The sequence below is a fragment of the Rattus rattus genome, chromosome 12, assembly GCF_011064425.1.
Source record: "Rattus rattus isolate New Zealand chromosome 12, Rrattus_CSIRO_v1, whole genome shotgun sequence".
Classification (NCBI taxonomy): Eukaryota; Metazoa; Chordata; class Mammalia; order Rodentia; family Muridae; genus Rattus; species Rattus rattus.
Genome location: NC_046165.1, coordinates 991,148 through 1,011,284, shown reverse-complemented (window position 1 = coordinate 1,011,284; position 20,137 = coordinate 991,148). Strand labels below are relative to the sequence as shown.

General features: G+C 36.6%; 1 protein-coding gene and 1 pseudogene across 4 annotated transcripts in view; both read right to left on the bottom strand.

Annotated features, from left to right (window-relative positions):
- The window catches only part of Fgf14 (fibroblast growth factor 14), a 584,806-nt gene that overhangs the window by 3,885 nt on the left and 560,784 nt on the right, over positions 1-20,137 (bottom strand). For all 4 annotated transcript variants that reach the window (XM_032917630.1, XM_032917631.1, XM_032917633.1 and 1 more), the window contains one exon: positions 1,436-1,634. In XM_032917630.1, the coding sequence (XP_032773521.1) occupies positions 1,436-1,634 (199 nt within the window). The remainder of the gene's footprint in view (positions 1-1,435; positions 1,635-20,137) is intronic.
- LOC116913404 lies at positions 2,910-3,653 on the bottom strand (annotated as a pseudogene).

The window sequence follows — 20,137 nt, the reverse complement described above, 5'->3', positions numbered from 1 at the left end:
GTCCCATGGAAATGTCTGTACTTGTCCTAAAGCTTTCAGTTATATAATTTATACCCTATTGGAGCTTGTAAAGTTTAAAACTCATATCCCTCTAATAATCTTGTCTGTTAAGCACCGTGTTTCAGAAGTAACGTTTTAAAAGAATAAAGCACACCACCTTGTTTTGGTTAGAGTACCTCTGTTCAGGAATTATTTTAAAACATGATAATATAGTACTTTTCTCTCCTTTATATCTACACATCATACTCACACAACAGTTCAGCTTAGAGCTGGAATACCAAGAGATAGGATATATTGTGATCATACTGTTTATGCCGTAGTGAAAGAATCTTTGATGGGGGTAATAGTGAGGAATTCCATATCATCACACTTGAAGAACAAATTGACATTCTCTATAGCTTGACTAGGTTACAACCTTCACAAAGTCCCTGCCAGTACCGTGTCAGTCTCTAGAGGGACCTGGTCACTTTTTCTTTTATCCCAGGAAGACAGACCACTACTGCAAGCTTGCCGGCTCTGTTATTTTCCTCATTCACTTCTTCAGAAAACTTCGAAATAGCCTTTTTTCAGTTCCAATTTTTAACATAAATAACGGTAAATAGCCCTTCTAGCAGAATCATTAATGATCAAGGTACACGTCTATACTTTTTAATTAATCGATAGAGTGTGTTAGCCTGTGCCTTAGGACTGCTCAAAATAAACGTAAAGGAGCTATTATTTAGAGTTGAAGGCAGATAAGTTCCTTTAATACAAGGGAAATAATCTAATAAAAGGAAAATGATTTCTGTAGCATGGGACTTTGTAGAATTCTTTAAGGGTTATCTTCAAGAATTATAATAATTCAAAAGAAATTTTACCTAAATATTCTGAAAATAGGCCCACCCTTAAAGTTCCATGTGAAAATCGTTTTCTCGTATATGTATCATTATATATTCATTAGAACATAAATTTTTACTTTTCAAATAATTGAAAGTCATGAAGTACTTAGAGCATTGGAAATGATGAGGATTTGTGACACTGAAAGTTTTCTGCTACATGTATGCATATACAGGTATACACACACACACACACACACACACACACACACACACACGCACGTATGCAGGCACGTGTTCGTATGCAGGCAGCAATACACATAGTCAAGGATATAGAAGGGAGACATTTTTTTCTTTTGTTTTCTTTTCCCTCTCTTTGGTGCCGAGAACTGAAAAATCCTTCCTCCTACACAGGTTAAGCACATGTTCTACCACAAACCTGCATTTGGCAGCCCCACGAACCTTAGCAAAGTAGCATAAGAAGAAATCTGTGTGAACACCACTCCAATAAAAGAACATTTCTATCAGTCTCTGGAAGGTTCCTGTGGTCATGCCAAATGTGTCCATGTGAAAATTAAAGTCCGCAGCAGCACCCAGAATGGTTCATGTGATAAACTCACCTTCCAATGGCTTAGGTAGAAAATGAGCTGCTGGTTTGGTTTTCTTTACTCTGTTTCCTTTCATAGCTTGCCCTTCCTTATTTAATCCCAAAAACCAGGCTCTGCCAGACTCCTGTTGCCTGTACAGCATGGATGAGTAGATTACATAATAGTTTTCAAAAACAGACTCTTTAAACTTGCATTCGGGAGTAAAAAGTTCCTATTGGGAGAGAAGAAGAGAAGAGTGTTAAAGTGTAGAGTAGAAGCTTCCAGTTTTCACTTGTTCTTCATGGATTTCTCTGAGGAATGAACCCTCATACTCATACTCAGGGGTGGCTGGAACTGAGTCCTCCTGCATGCAGAAGCTCTCTATACATAATTTTCAATACCAAAGGAATTTGGAGAGTCAGTAGTTGGTGGAAATATATATGCAAGGATGTATCTCCTTTAATAAGGCCATCAAAAATGTAAGCCAGGCATGGTAGCTCATGCTTGTAATTTGAACAGAAAGATAAGGCAGGAGGATTGCTGTGGGTTTAAAGTCAGCCTGAGCACAGTGAGTTCCAGTTCCTACATAGCAAGATCCTGTTTCAAATCATAAAAACCCAGTGAAAAATTAATCATACAGTACTTTCACTTAGTCGAAGCCCAATTTAATTACCATCTAACCACTTACCGCATTAGTGTAGCGTTATCCATTCCTGCTAAAGTTTACAGAACTATTTAAGATACCATATGTGTTACGTTATTTTCACAGAAATAACTTTGCAATATTGTAACAGTAAGTAGACAGTTGTTACAATAAGTAACATTAGTTGTAAGTAGATTAGTGTTACAGAGTGACAAATTTATAGTACTGAGGAATAGACTAAAACCTCAAACTAAAGTTATGGTAACTAGATGGCACCAGAGCCATTGGCCTGTGACAAGCTGAGGCCAATGTTTCCTGTTAGCTGAAAAAAGCTGGAAATAATCACCCAATTTCATGGTTTTGAACCCTATTGAAACTCTTGAAGATCAATAGCAAAACCCTGCCCTGACTAAAAACCACCCAACAGTTTTGAAAAGAGTACAGTGTGTTAAGTAGATTTAAGCTCATGCCATCATCCTCATTCAATAGTGAGCGGCACAAAGCTTTAGTATTATTATAAATATCACAAATATTTCATAGATGATTTTATATCTTTAAATTAAATTTATTTTAAAATAAATAATAATGAATATGACTTCATGCTTATCCATAAGAGTGCATAATAATACAGCTTTAAAGCATTTCTGACAGCATCCATTGAGTAGAACTTTAAAAACCTTTTTTTTTTTGTTTTGGTGGGGAGAATGTAGAATAAACCATCATTATTTCTTTTGGTTAAAAACAGTGGAACTGAACCTGGCATTTCTGTGTACTGCTCATTCCATATGTTTAGTATACTGGTGATGTACAACTAGCAGGGGAAACACATTGAAAAAGTGGCTTCAACAAAAGTGGCTGTGCAGGTCAGGCCATGCACCAAGCAGGGGTGACTGAGTAGAAGCAGACAATATGCAGAAAGGCCTGGCCACTCTTTTCCTCGAACTCCTGCAGCAGCTCTTCCATTTCATCCTCCATATTCTCAGTGTACTGGATACACTGGCAGAGCTCCCAGATAAGGAACATTCCCAGAGTAGCCTCGTCATGGTGCTAGATGCTAGCCTAGATGTACATCTTGACCACAAGTACTGGCTTGCAGTTCTCCTGATCTCTGGAGTTCAGATCTTCTATAACCTGGTCATAGACTTTCTCTTCACAAGTGAAGATTAGGTCAAACAGGTCTGTGCGACTCTGGAATCTTTCTGGATTGGGGCTTGATCCTTTTATTTCTGTCCAACATATGCAAAATTCCATTTTGTGTAGAGAGTTCTTTACCTTTCCTGAGATCATTGTATATCTGGTCATATGTGGTTTTGAGGTCATAAACATTGGACTTGTTAGGTCCTGGTCCTAGGAGCTGCACATGAGTTTCTCTCCCAGAGGAGCAGACACTGAAACCACAGTTGCTGAGGATGTCGTGTGCTTCCATGCTCCGATTCTGGTTACTTGAGCATACCACTGTCACCCTTGGCATTGAAGATGGCATGGCACTACCAAACTACCCTCTGTACTGGAGAACTTTAAAATTCCAACCTCCTAGTGGCAAACAATGTAAGATGTTTAACTAGTTTTTGTAACAGTTATGAATAGGCTATGGTCTGTGCTATTTTGTTTTATTTTAGAAACACATATATATGCGTGCTTCTAAAATAAAACAAAATATATATTACAATTCTTCAAGTAAAAAAAGAAAATCTCTAAAGGTTGATTTATTTTGAATAATCATAAGAAGTGTATCATGATTGCATATGGAAAATGCCTTCCAACAGAGGTGAGTTATCAAATGATAGTTTCTGATAGTTTAAATGTATTCAGTGTGCTCCAGATATTTGCTTCAAAAGAAGTTAATTTCCCAAAGAGCAATGGATTTTTACTAAATCAGATGCTTTACATGAAAAAGATGACAGATGCAGTGATCAATAAAAGACATTAGTAAAACAAAAGGCAGGGTGAGCCCCTCCCACAGGGATATGTGAGGTCCTCCAACATGATACTACCTTAGATTTTAACAAGAACCTGCCCAATTAAATATCCTGGCCTTCTACTAAATTTCTGTTCTCCAAAAACCCTCCTTTTAGTTCTCTCATTAATAAATGGAGTCCCACTGAGTCAGGGCCTAAGAGGTGCTACAGAGGAAAGTAGATGAAGTGGTGGGAAAAGCAAAATGGAATGCTCCAAACCTAGCTTGTCCCTTGTGCTTGCCCCCTGTGCTTTCTTTGTCAGCTTTACAGGACTGCAGATTACTCAGGAGGATAGTCTCAATTAGGCATATCCTATGAGCATGTCTGTGAGGGATTGTCTTAATTTAGTTAATAGATGTGGTAAAAACAGCCTACTGTGGGTGGCGACATCCCCTAGAGAGTTTGTCCTGAACTATATTAGGATGAAGAAATTGGAGAAATCAAGCTAGAACAAGCAAGCTAGTGAACTTACACGCATTCATTTCTCTCTGCTCTTGGCTGTGTGAAGTTACTGCATTGACTTCTCTATTATAACCATGGACTGGTACGATGAAATAAACTGCTTGTTTCTCTAAGTTGCTTTTAGTTAGTATGTTTTATCCCAGCAACACAAAAAAAAACGGACCAATAAATCTGACATCTTTATTGAAACTAAGCCTTCTAGGTCCAATACATTAGACTTTGGCATGTCACATATATCTCTCAGATACTTTAAGGCACAAAATCATGTCATCTGCTAGTAAAAGCCTGTCTCAAAATCATCAAAGAGTACAATGCTAATAGCTGACCTGCTAGGCCACGTAATGGGGGTTGAAGTAGCTAGCATTTGACTTTAGGGGCACTGGATTTTTAGCCAGATCATGGCTCGCAGATGGCTGTCTCATATCTATTTACAACCTCTTCCACATTGTGAATGTAGATCATTCCTTATTCTTATCTCATCACCTCTGCCAAAGGTAACTTGTTTGTTATCTAAAACAAGTCATTATTAAGGAGGGTCTCCGGTCTGAATTGATTGATATAAACATGAAAGAAAATGAGATTTTCAATGTATAAGAGCTAATTTATGCAGTGGACACATTAATTCCTCCAAACAATACTTTTTAAACATCTTTTGTGTTTGTGTGTGCTTGTTTTACATGTGCTAGTATGTGCATACGTGTGTAAGGTGTCTTCTTCTATGACTCTCTATTTTATTTTTAAAGACTGGGTCTTCATTTAACCATTGTTCACTGTCTTAGCTATATTGGTTACCACCTGCAAGATCTCCCCATCTCTGCCCTCCTAGCATTAGAGTTACAGGTATACATTATCATGGCTAGCTTTTACTATGGGTGTTTGGGATCTAAACTCGGATCCTCTTGTTTGCATGGCAAGTACGCTGATCATTAAATCTTTTCTGTAGCTCCTGTTTAATATTACTTTGTGAGCTTTGCCTGTGACTTAAGAAACTTATGTATGCTCTCTCTTTAATCTGAGCACTTGGGAAACAGAGGAAAGTGGATCTCTGAGAATTAAAGGCCAGCTTGGTTTACATTGTGAGTTCTAGGACAACCAGGAAGACCCTATCTCAAAAAACAATAACAACAACAAAAACAAAAAACATCAAGAGAGAACTATGCAATATTTGTGAAGACTGGTTGGCATATTCTGGGCCATTTTATTTCTGGCTAAATAATAAAAGTGAATACATATACATACAATATTCCAGGATATTCTTATCTAACACAGTTTTCTTAAGACTTTAAAAGAACATAATCTATTCTTTAAATGTTATAGTCAAAAGTAATGTCAGTATTCTCAGGAAAAATGCTAAAACTATACAAAGGAGGTCCTAGTTATTATGTATTAAGTATCATTTGTTATAAATGTACTTTCAATATATAAACGGAAATCAATGGAACAGAGGATTATGATCTGTATATCCAGACAGATAAGGTTCAATCAGGGTTTGATATCATTTTAGCTGAGTGTTCTTGGGAAGATGGTTTTATCTCCCTGTCTTTCAGTCTACATTTCTAAACAAAGTTGAAATTATAGAACAAAAAGCTGTCTGAGAGAACTGGTGTGAATTAACTCATTTTAGAATGCTAAAATAATAAGTACTCACTAATTGTTATAAAATACATTATTCATTATATAGTATAACTTTTCTGTGTCAATTATTTCAATATTTCAATCCTATCATATCCCCACACTTTAAAATTCAATCGCATGATTAGTCCAGGAACATGCTTTACATCAAGTATTGAGTTGACCACCAGATATGACAAAAATGAATAAAATTATTCATTTCATTACATGTTATTATGGAAAGCTGGTATGTTGAATGAGAGGAGGATTATAGGTGTAGTATATAGCATTGTGACAAACCAGAGACAAAAAATGCCACCGTGCATCAGGAGAACTATGAGCAGTTTGTAATGATATAGGCACTACAGAGAAGAAACAGAAACTCATGTGGGTGGAAAGGCAGGCTAGCATTTGTGATAAAGGTTTAATAGGCTGTCCAGATAATGAATCCTATTGTGAGAAAATGGCACTCTTGAATAAGCAACAGAGTAAACACAAAGTGACTGTCAGTGTCCAAGACAATTTTATAATATTAGTTATGTTTCAACACTAGTGTGCTGATTTCTAATCTCTGGAGAAATTGATTGGCAAGTGTTAGGTAGGGCAATGCCCTTTTATGAAGTTCTTTCTTTTTGACTAAACTTAAAATTCTGGAAAGTAAGGTACTTTGGTTTCCAGAACTAATTTCAGTTGTTTCTCTAGGTTTGTGTCTTTCCTGACCCATCAGCCTCAAGTCACAGCCAGCTATGAAAGCTGATGGCCCATTAGACACTTGACATTCTTTAACTGATTACTCACTGGTTGACCTTACCAATGGCAAACTGCAGGCCACAAACAAAACTTCACAATCTACCTCCCCCCTTCCTCTAAAATGTATGAAAACAAACCTTCACTCTGCCATGGGAGCCTGAACTGTACTCAACATCCTTGCTGCCATTGGTCTATGGCTTTAATTACTTTTAATAAATCTCTTACTAAAAAGATAATCAACCCCAATGTCCCCTTTAAACCTAAAAGATGAAATCTTTCAGAAAGTTGTCTGTCAAAGATGTACATTTATGTTCACTCCAGTAGTTAATATGAATACAATGTGCAGAGCATAGAAAAATGCTATCCAAATTATAAGCTACAAAGCTGATTTCTCAATTTTGTGATATTCGGTAAAGAGGGGAAAAAAACATCTATGCAAATTATTCAAGGGGTAAAATCATGTGGGCATTGGGGGCTGTAGTAAGCAGAGCAAAGCATGCTGGCAAACAGGATTCGTTGATGAGGATAAATGTCCAGCTCCAGACCTGTACTGGGGAAAAGGTGGTAGGAACAAACTGAAGAGGCTATGCATTGCATGAAAAATTAAAACCTTACATCTTGAGAAGATCTGAGTTTTCAGAAAAAAATAACGTTTTTTGGTTTTGGTTATAACACCTTTCATCTTGACGGCTTCTTTGGCGTATTTCTCAACACGGAGAAGGTCAAGGGCTGGGATGGACCCAGTACACTTCCCCTTTGATACCTTCAATGGACTGAAAAGGCAGGGATTCCAGGCTATCTCTGAAGCTCTAATTTATGTTTCATATTTAGTCAACTAAAAGGACTACTGTGACAGAATACTGGCAGTGGTAATACAAGACTGCTTATTTAAATTTAAGCTTAAATATAAACTCTTTGAAAGTGCCAAAGCGAGATAGATAAGGAATTTGATGTGTCTTTTTCTCCCCTTGCCTACCTATATTTAGAATGCCACCCTGACAACAAGCCCAGCAGTCGAGTTCCAGTAGAAGATTAAGTTTTTATTTGTACCAAAGCCAAATTAAACCGTCAAATTATAGAATAGGAAAAAAGGCACACCACAATGCAGACAGAAGTTTCATCTCTCCCTTTCTGTTGTGGTTGTACTGGGATGAGAGCACCATCTGCATTATGTGTATTATCTTGACAGTGGCAGCAAAATCCCTCATCTTTATTCAGGAAAACCCCTGAGGGTCTATTTGCATGTGCAGAGATAGGCTTCTGGACTGTAGATGTAAGGAGAGGATGATGGGAAGAGACTGACCACATTCTACAACTCTTAAGGAATGAATAAGCCACAAACCCAGAAGATTTGGTGTGAACACAACATAAGGTCAGTACCGACATGACCTTGACGTGTGCAGTAGGCTATGGCCTTCAGACTGGCTACTCAAAAAACGGGTTTTTTTCTGAAGCCATGAGTCACCACAGCCTGGCGACTCACATTTAGGTTAGCCAAATTCCATGTCCCTTTTTGAAGATTTTGTAGTGACAAATAAAGTCATAAATTGAGGCACTTTTCAAATATGGTGGCGGAGTCATCAAAATAACAACAAAGCAAGAGCATTCTCAGCTATTGGTCTCAGATGCCCTCTGATGACAGTTTTAGACTTTTCATTGGTGGGAAAGAGTGTTTTTTTTTTTACTTTTGAAAGTTAATAAATCCAAAAGATTTTTATCAGTTAGTCACAAGCATGTTAGGTCAGATGCATAGGTGAACAAGAAATGGCTACTTAGGTGGGAAAAGACAGCCCAAGATAAATTGTAATTAGGCTCTGGACCTGCAACATCCCAATCTCTCCATAATCTTGGAAGTTCTTATCAATTCAAGTTTAACCTTGTAAAAAGTTCAAAAGCAAGCACAGTTTTTTATTATTACTATTATTATTATTATTATTATTATTATTATTATTATTATTATTATTTCAGAAACTTTTTATTTTCACAAGATCAAGTTCAACTCTTGTGGAGTGAATACAGATCCCTGTCCAAAGGTGATAAGAGCTTTTACTTTGAGTCAAAGGTTAGCAATTATGGTTGAAAACATAGATTCAGGTTGCCCTGAAAGAAAGGTTCCAGTATGAAGTCAGTTAAATAAACTTCCAGAGTCACAGAATAAAAGACAGTCATAAGCAATGTATTCTGAACCTAGTCAGAAATGGCAGACTTAAAGGATCTTCAGGGAGGACTCCTCTTTTCTGTAATTATTAGCTTGTAAAACCAGGAAGTATTGTTGCAGGAATCTGATAACTAGTTAAAAGAATTAAATCTGAATGGTATCTTTTGCTCTGGATGGGGCCATGACATCTTAAATTGCCCAAAAGATCATAAGATAATTTAGCAGAAGGCTTAATGATTAATAATAAAGACCTATTGTTACCAGAGAAATTTGAGGAGCCCCAAATTGAATGTTATATTCTACTTACAAAATCTAAAACTCTTTCTCATTTCTAGTTTAACAAATAAGAGAATTTTAAGATAGAAATAAAAGGAAAATTGAGAACAATTTTACTAAAGTTTAAGAGAAAAATAGTAAGACAGCTGACCTTTAAACGATACATTTATATTGATAGATGATGGGAGAAAAAAGAAAGCAACAATATGTTGTTAGGATAATGCATGAACAGCAATGAAGTTCAGAAAGAGTGGGGAACTGAACTCACACAACCAAAGTGAGAAAGCCCAGAGCATAAGAAAAAGTCTACTACAAAAGGAAAAGACAGAAAAAAAGGGTAGAACGAACAGAGCTGTGTGCTTCTCTGGGTTAGTACTCAGAAAGTAGGCTGGCCAGTGCTTTCTCTAAGTGTCTGCACTACAAGGGGAAGGTTACGGGGAAAGAAAAACACATTACTAATTAGAATATAAATTCCCCCTACCCAATTATGTAGCTGAGAATATTTTGCCTCAGTCCAAGTCTAGACAATAGCTCAGGTTCTAGTCTTTTGACCTTAATGGACCTCAAAAGGTCCCCCAGTCTTCCATCTTTTTATATGCTGCTTTAAGTCCTCAAGAGAAACTTATTTTCTGGCAAAAAGGAGGTGGAGTCCACTCTCTACAAAGGAGAGGGATGCTCCCTAGGACCTGTAGGGCAGCTCGCTAACATCTGTGTAGTCTCTCCCTTAAGAGTTCATTCAAATCATTCTTTCTATACTTCTGGAAACCTGATGCTATAAGGAGTTAAGAAATACCAAGAATCATCCCTAAACATGCAGATCAGCACAACAGAGTCTCTTGCACTGGCCTTTGCCACCTTTTGAAATGTTTCTTCTTTTTGGTCCCTTGGGCCACTGCACACTGTCATCCCTTGAAGCTTCAGCATTCTATTTGGCCATAAACTCTCTCCCTTTTGTGCTATATTTTATCCTTCTCTCTTTTCTGTCAAGGAACCAGGGGTCCCAGCAGAAGCAAAAATTAAATGCATTTAATGAAAATACTGGTAAGGATATCAGGTACGCAGTGGAATGGGGTTCTGTTACAGGTTTATCTGGTGATGTTCTTAGAGTCTGAGGTTTTAGAAACAGGTAGTTTAGTTAATACTCTAGTTAATGTATTTGGAGGTTTTTTATCTCCTAGTTAAAGAGATGTTTTATGAGAATCTGAGAGCTATATCCCTACTAACAGGGCTAAAAGGCAAGCCAGGTAACTTTGGCTCAAGATTTGTAACATTCAACCTCTCCACAATCACAGATTTGAATCAATTTTTAGAACCTTCAGCAGAGGTGTGGCTTTTTCAAGAAACTCCAATGTTCAAATCTTGGGAGCTGAGATAAAGATAAAGTATACATCTACTTCCAGAGTCATCAAAACATACAACACCTTCCCATTCAGAGTCTAGTAATGACACTGACTCTGGACTTTCAGAAATTTTATTCCTAAGAATTGAGTGGAAGTCTCAGATTCTTAAATGAAAGGTAATGAAAAACCACAAAAACAATTTATAAATATCAAATGCATTAGCTATCAACTATATAGAAATGAAAAAATAATTTTAAACTATAAGTTTAGTAATAAAGTATACTAATTTATATCTATAAATGAAACCAAAAAAATGCTGTCAAATGTTAATTGTTATCAGGAGCAAAGTGTCATTTAATTATTTATAATAGTTTTCAGATTAATTGGGTAGACTTTAGCTGGAATCCTAATGGCCTGTTCAACTTGAAATCTCCATTTTCTCCTTCCACATCTCCTTTGTTGGAGATGTGACCTACTGAAGGTTTAAATGAGGTCAGCAGAGTTGTCTCAATCTCTGTCACCCTCTACAGTTTATGATCAATCAGTTATATTCCTGAATGTTACTCTTCTGACAGCACCAGCTTCAAAATGGAGTACAGAATGTTCTTACCATCACTAACAAAGGCAAAATATAGTCTGACTGCTCAAAAAGTGTTGTAATCATGAAATCTGAAGCAGAAAATATCCAAAATCAAGACTTTAAAGCTTCCATTTAAGTTGATTGTTGTGTTTCATTTCTCTGGAATGCTATATACTCAAAATGTATACTATAGAGCTTTGAATAGCATATGGAGTTAAAACTAGTAAAGCCTGTATATGTGTGTGGTATATATGTATATATGTACACTTTAAACAAATGTACAATCTCATATGTACTACATGATTCGATTCATAGCTTTGATTTGAAAATAAGACCCAGTGAATATAAGTGAATAATTAGTAACAAACCAGGTGGGTTTTGTTTTTACTTTTACTTAAGTAAAAATTACAAATAATAGTTTTGTTTTTTCAGCTGAAAAGGCAAAACTTGTTATTTAGATGTGATAATATCTTAAATATATATTAATTTACTTATTACATATTATATTTTTGCTATTATATTATATAGGTACAAAAAATTGAAATAACTTTTTGTGTCCTTCAAGATCACCAAAGATTAAAGCTGGATTTCAACAACAATAGAAACAGAAATATTACAATTTCATGGAAACTGAACATGGAAACTCTACTGGATGACTATTGAGTCAAGACAAAGAAATTAAAGACTTTTCACAATTCAATGAAAATGAATGTACAACATACCCAAACTCATGAGATACAATGAAAATGGTGATAGGAAGAAAATTCATGAATTATTACCTCCATTGGGAAAAAAAGGGGGAGAGATCACATACCAGTAACTTAAGAGCAAACCTAAAAGCTTCAAAGCAAAAAGAACCAAGCGCTCTCCCAAAAGGAGTAGATGGCAAGAAATAAACAAGTACTGAAATCAATAAAATAGAAACAAAAAGAACAATAAAAGAAGTAATGAATCAAAAGAGTTGGTCCTTTGAGCAAATCAATAAAATAGGAAAACCTCTATGCAAACTAACTAAAATATTATCAGAGAATATTTAAATTAACAAAATCAGGGATAAAGGCATGGGGGATAACAACAGACAGTTAGGAAATCCAAAGGATTATCAGATCATTCTTTTAAAACCTGATCTCCAACAAACTGAAAAAAAAATCTAAAAGAAATGGATCATTTTCTTAGTGGAAACCACTTGCCAAAGTTTAGTCAAGATCAAATAAACATTTAATACATCTATAACTCCTATTGAAATAGAAGCAGTCACTAAAACAAACCTCCAACCCCAGAAAAGCACAGGGGCAGACTGTTTTGACACACAATTTTACCAAACTTTCAAAGAGTTAATGTTAATAATTCTCAAATTATTCCACAAATCAGAAGCAGGACAAATATTGTCAGTTCATCTTATGAGGGAAGGTACCTTGATATCTAAACTATGCAAAAGTTGAACAAGAAAATTGCAGACCAATTTTCTGTATAAACATAGTTGCAAAAATAGTTAACAAAACAATCAGAAACTGCATCTAAGAACACATCAAAAACATCGTCTACCATGATCAATCAGCTTTGATCCTAGAGATGTAGGAATGGTTCTAAATATAAAAATCAATCAATATAATCCACCATTTAAACAAACCAAAAGGGAAAAAAAAGCATACATGATCATCTCACTAGATGCTGAAAAGCCTCTGACAAAGTCCAACATGCCTTCATAATAAAACTCTTGGAGCCAAAGGAAATACCTAAACATAATAAAGACAATTTACAGCAAGCATATAGTCAACATCAAATTGAATGGAAAGAAACTCAAAGCACTTTCATTAAATCAGGAACAAGACAAGGTTGTCTACTTTCTCCATATCTATTCAGTATAGTTCTTGAAATTCTCCCTAAAGCAATAAGACAACTGAAGGAAATCAAGGAGATATAAATTGGAGGGAAAGAAGTCAAAGTATGGCTATTTGTAGATGATATGATAGTGTATACCCCCAAAAGCTACCAAGGAGGTGCTATGGCCAATAAATTCCATCAGTAAAGTGACTCTGTATAAGATTAATTAAAAATAAAAATCAGTAGCCCACCTATATGCACATGATAAATGGACTGAGAAAGAAATTAGGGGAAAACATGCTTCACAGTAACCATATAAGATAAAATATCTTGGGTAACTCTAACCAAGCAAGTGAAGAATTTATATGACAAAATCAAGTCTTTGAAGAAAGAAATTGAAGAAGATATCAGAAGATAAAAGGATTGGTAGAATTAAATAGTGAAAATGGCTTATAGACCTTGAAAAATAAGCCTCAAATTAATATGGAAAACCAAAATCCCAGCATAGTTAAAACTATCCTGAACAATAAAAGAACTTCCACAGGTATCACCATCCCTTATTTCAAGCTGTACTACAGAGCTATAAGAGTTAAAAAGTGGTGCTGGAAGAAAAACAGACATATTGATTGATGTCGGGAGCCATAACAGGACAAGCTAATAACTAGCAGGTGATCATCCTGAGATGGCCAGCCTCAGATATAATAATAAATAATAATAATCTGTAACTGGTTCACCCTTATTAAGCAAGGCTGTAAGGGATTCAATTTAGGAAAGATTTCTGATATTCAAATGCTTTTCCTCTTGTTATTATTAGACATATATAACAATCATTAAGTAATAACACACACCCTTTTGGAGCAGATCTCTGCAGACCTACGAAGATGTACTGTCTCATAGTGATGCCATATAGACAAATAGATGACTTCTTAAGTCTAATTAGGATCCTATAAGAATTCCTAAAATTGTATCAATGATTATTAAACTCTTTTATAGTGGGACTGCTATTAAGTCTCTTTCTGATAGTCAAAACTGCAGTGAGCACTCCACCAGTCTCCCAAGTGTCACAAGTTAATTGCTCTTAGATAGTAACCAGACTTTCTCCTACTCAGAGCACATTCCAAGAGGTTGTAAAACAATTAACCAAAGGTCATAAAGAGGGAACTAATGATGTGCTAAGACAGGATAAAATATTGACTGGGTTTATCTATACAAAACTTCACTTATAACTTAGTTATGGTTTTAAACCCTCAGCGAACCTGTGGAGCTGTGACAGGTGATAGATGGTTAGCCAGATAATTACTCCTAATGGATATGCATGTAAACATTGACTGTTGTAAATTTCTATTTCGATTTATGATTTGATTTTTCATATGAACTTGTGATGAACTTTGTAACATGTGATTATGTATTCTGAAAGATGTTTAAGTGCTGAGGACAAAGAGAAGAAAGAGAGAAGAACAGAGCTGGAGGGGACTGAGTTGAAGAGTCAAGACTGAGTGAAGGAGAACTGATCTGAATTGAGCTAAGGAGAACTGAGCTAAAAAAAGATCTGTGCTGAGAAGAAATGCAGAGTGGAATAACTTAGAGACTATAGGTAACATAAGAGAGTAATGTGCAGAATGCAGAGGAAAAGAGGAAAAAAGAAGAAGGTGGAAAGAGCAGAAGGAGCAGGCAGGTTTTTCCTTACCATGGGACAGAACAGGTCATTTCTTAATAACAAGGCAGGCCTAGTCTTATTAAAAGGAACAAGGCTTTTCTCATACAAACTTGGGTTTAATTCATTTAGCATTAAAAGGGTTGAAGCTATTTCTTTCTCTATGCAATAAAGATCGGAGCTCATCCTTCATCCAGAATGAGTGAGTTCTTTCTGCACTGGTGCTTGGTCATTTGCTCCATATGCATATATAAGTATGGATGTGTGTGTAAGAATGTAATTGTGAGAATGTATGTAATCTGGACCCAACTGATTATGTGAAAATGTATAAATGCACATTTATGAATCTGTGTATGAAATTATATACGTTTATGCATATTTGGCTATGTTAAAGTTTTTCCTTCTCAATCACTATTCACTTCTCTTGGTTCAATAGAAGATTAATGCTCCAAACTTCCCCCTAGCCTGACAAGCAAGAGGCAAAAGGACAAAAGGGAAAAGGCTCTAACAATTAATCCTCTACTTTATCTCCTGTGGTTTTAGAATGAGGTGCTAAATGCCAGAAACTGCAGTTTCTGGCCTCAGAGGAACACAGAAGGCAGGTCAGTTACAGTCGCAGAGCATACTGACTTAGCCATAGATAAGTAAATCAGCTACAGTAACATAGTAACTTAGATTTAGATAAGTAAACTTATTATTATATAGCAACCCTAAATATCTCTTAAGACAAAGCCTTACCCTCCACCGGCACCCTTCCCCCTCAGCTGCCTTGAGAAGAACCAACATGAGAAAGAAGACTAATGCTGGGGCTGGCCCCCAGAAGATTAATGAAATTAAAGGTCTACACTTAAACTCATTCATGTATGGACACCTGATTTTTGACAAAGAATCTAGAAATACACAATAGAAAAAGGAAAGTATCTTCAATAAATGATGCTGGTCAAACTGGATATTTGCATGTAGAAAAGTGTAGATTCATATCTATCACCCTGCTGCAAGCTCAAGAGGACCGAAGACTTTAACATAAGGCAAGGTGCATTGAACCTGATATAAGACAAAGTGGAGAATAGTCTTGAGAACTTTCGCATATGAGACAACTTCCTAACCAGAGCATGATAGTGCAGGCACTAAGGTCAACAATTAACAAATGAGACCTCAGGAAACTAAAAAGTTTCTGAATGGCAAAGGATGCTCTCAAAAGGAAAAAAGGGCAGGCTACAGAATGGGAGAAGCTGTTCACCAATTCCATATCAAATAGAGGGCTAACACCCAAAAAATGTAAAGAACTCAAGAAACTAGACATCAAAAAATCCAATAATCCAATTGAAAAATGGATTACAGATCCAAACAGAGAATTCTCAACAGCAGAATTACCAATAGCCAAAAACCACTTAAAGCAATGTTCAACATCCTTAGCCATCAGGGAAATGCATATCAAAACTACTTTGAGATTCCATCTTTTTGGTTTTTGTTGTTGTTGTTTTGTTTTGTCTTGTTTTTTGAAACAGGGTTTCTCTGTGTAGCCTTGGCTGTACTGACTCTCTCTAAATAGGTGAGATTGTCTTTGAACTCATAGAAATTGACCAAGTGCTGGAATTAAAGGCCTGTGCCACCACTGCCTGGCTTGAGGTTTCTTCTTACAGGCATCAAAATTGTTAAAGATCAATAACACAAGTGACAGTTCATACTGGCAAGGATGTGGAGTAAGGGATCACTCCTCCATTGATGGAAGGAGTGCAAATTTGGACAGCTACTATGGAAATCAATATGGTAATTCCTCAGAAAATTGGGAACCAATGTACTTCAAGACCCATCTGTATCACTGTTTTAGTCAGGGTTTCTATTCCTGCAAAAACCAAGAAGCAAATTGGGGAGAAAAGGGTTTATTCAGCTTACTTGCATGCTGTTCATCACCAAAGAAAGTCAGGACTGAAATTCAAGCAGGTCAGGAAGCAGGCAGAAACTGATGCAGAGGCCATGGAGGCATGTTTCTTACTGGCTTGCTTCCCCCTGGCTTGCTCAGCTTGCTTTCTTATAGAACCCAAGACCATCAGCCCATGGACAGCACCACCCACAGTGGGCTGGGTCCTCCCACCTTGAACACTAATTGAGAAAATTCCTTACAGCTGGATCTCATGAAGGCATTTCCACAACTGAGCCTCCTTTTTCTGTGATAACTCCAGCTTGTGTCAAGTTGACACACAAAACTAGCCAGTACAACCACTCTTGGGCTTATGCCCAAAAGATACTCCATGCTACAACAAGGAATTTTGCTCAACTATGTTCATAGTAGCATTTTTTAGTAATTGCCAGAAACTGGAGTATTGCTCAGCTGTTAAAAAAACGACATAAAATTAGCAGGCAAATTAGTGGAAATAATAACTCAAACCCAGAAAGACAAACATGGTATGTACTCACAAGTGGATATTAGTTTTTAACTACAAGATAATTGTAGGCCCAGCTAATAACAAAGAGGGCTCTAAGTAGAGACACATGAATTTCCCTAGGAAGAAATAGAATGGATTTTGCATGCTAGCTGGGGGGCAGTGGGAATGATTCTTGTTATTCTGAGTTTGGCTAATATTCTTGGGAGGCCTTCTCTTTTCTGAAGAGAAATGTAGCAGCAGTGAATCTTGGAGAAGAGTGAGGTAGGAAAACAACTGGGAAGAGTGGAGGGAGAGGTAGCTGCATCTGAATGTATTATAAAAGTGAATAATTAATGAATATAAAAGAATAAAAAGTAGTATAAAAATACTTATATCTAATTATTTTTGTAAAATTATCCCCAACTGTTTTTCATTGCCCAAATCAATGGCTTTAGCTTGTCATTATCAATAGGGTCTCTCACTGTGAGTCAGATTGAAGAAAGTGAAGGCTTTACAAATATTTGTTCCATGAATGAAAGCTTCTATCTTGTGCTTCCTTTGCTGCCCTGAGAAGATTCCAGGGAAAGCCTTGCTGGAATGAGATGACACAAGTGGAGTGGCCAGAGTTCCACTGAAATCTAATCTAATCCCAGTCATATCACCAAATCCTGCCAGTACATGCAGAAACCTTACTTGGTCCTACTTGACTATATATGTAAAAGCAATGTGCACACTCTCTGAATCTGGGTTTTGTGGTTCTGTGTTATACACTCTCATTAAGTAATTACAAATTCAACACAATGGAAAGTATATATATGTTGTATTGTTGATCTCTGCACCTATATATACAGATGGGAAAATGTAATGGCATGCTGATAGCTGAAACATGTCTCTAAAGAAACAAAAAATGCAAGGATGAATAATATAAACCAAAAAGGATATACTCTTTAAAATATTGTACTTTACAGTGTGAAGACATTAGTGGGTCTGGTGATACAGGACTGATACATAAAATGCTTGGAGTGTGGAGGGCAGAAGGCTAAGAATGCAAGGTCATTCTCTGTTGCATAGTTCAAAGCCAAACTGGGCTTCATAAGACCCTTGTAAACAGTAACAATAAAATGTATTTGCTCTCAAAATACATTTCTTCTCCTATTTATCAAATCTGCCCATATTTGTTTCTTTCTAGTATATACAATAATAATATCAGGGCTGTAGTGATGGCTCGGCACCTGGAGTGTGCCTCTGAAGTGCTGAATTTAATGTATGAACCATGACATCTAACTTAATATTCTCTTATCTGTTTGCCTGTCCCTATCAATTAGACTGTTGGTAGTCCCAAAGATTTGAGAAGAAAGACCACAGACCCAAATAATCTTGGCCAAATTAATTAAAGGAAGTAATGAATTAAAGCAAGATTTATTATTCATGTACACAGGCTGCCTCCCCCTAAGGCAGGGTTCAAGGTGTCAGCATTGGACATGAGCAAGATAAGATTTTCATAGTTCATGGATAGAAAGTTTCCAAATGAGGGATTTGGCATACAAATAATCCAGGTTGCAGAAGCAAAACATAACAGGTTGGTCACCTCTTTTGAAATAAAGACATGATTGCAAGGTGGTCATAAGGTAGTCAAAGCAACAGGTGGTAGTAATAACCTTTTAAAACAAAGGCCTGGTTGATATTTCCTGGAACAGGCAGTACAGAACAGGCAGTAGTTAAGATTATAGGTAGAACATGGATCAATCCTTGAGAAAGAGAGGTTTAATTACAGACAGCAATGACCCTAGTTTGTCTTTATTATAAGATGGCTTTCAAACCTAAGATGAAAGCAAGTTGGTTCATCACATGAGTAACTAACTGAATATAAATTGACACATTTTGAAAATGTCAAAATTGAATATTTTGGGGAAAGATGGTGGGGAATCATAGCTCTATGACTCTGACTGCCAGACTCTTTGAATAAATATGGGCTGCTTTCATCCAAATTTCCCTCTACTTCCCTCCCAGAATAATATTTTCATCTCATCTCTCTCCACTTCCCTAACATTTGTTTCTGTTTGCATTTATAGGCTGCCTCTTTTCTAGCTTCCTTTCTCTAAATTTCATTCTACATTAAATGTCTCCATAGAACTTTGCTGTATTTAGAGTGTGTTGTGGATTGCAAGTACAAATAATAAATGAGACACACAAGGAAACGGATCAAAAATACTAGCTTTAAAATGCAAATTTTCGTGTACACAAGGAAGTGGTAGATAAATTCTACAATACTGAAAGGTTTGAACAGTTTAGTGCTGGGAACTAAACTTTGCAAGAGCAGCAAACCTCTTAACAGTTATTTATTTTTCCATCTGCAATGGTTTGTATACACTTGTCCCAGGGAGTGGCACTATTAGAAGGTGTGCCCTCATTGGAGTATGTGTGGCATTGTTGGAGTAGATGTGTCACTGTGTGTGTGGGCCTTAAGACCCTCATCCTAGCTGCCTGGAAGCCAGTATTTTGCTAGCAACCTTCACATGAAGATATAGAACTCTCAGCTCCTCCCTCACTATGCCTGCTTGGATGCAGCCATGTTCCCTCCTGATGATAATGGACTGAAACTTTGAACCTGTAAGCCAGCCCCAATTGTCCTCTTGGTCATCGTGTCTGTTCAATGCAGTAAAATCCTAACTAAGATACCATCCCTCATTGAACTATTTTGTAAATAGGTATTTCTAATGATAGCAATATATCCATAAAAGAAATAAAAGGGATTTAACTTTGTTTAGTGTCAAATAAAACATCTGATTGAGAACTAGAGCTTTAAGTGTCTCGTGTGAGGGACCAATATGAGAGTGGAAAACACATGAACTTCATGTACATCAGAAATGAAATGTGGAGGGTAATTTTCCCCTTCACTTTGCTTTATTAGCCAGGAACACCTTGGCCATAATCCTCCAGACTCTAGCAACAACTTGTTTCATCATTTCAAAGGTTAACACAAAAGAGCAAACATCAAATAGTGAAGAGTGAATTCAGGAGAGTGGAGAGCCAGCACACCCTGAGGAGGCAACATTGAGAAGGAAGAATGTCAAATCCTTGGTTAAAGCAATCCACTCAGAATGAGTGAAGCC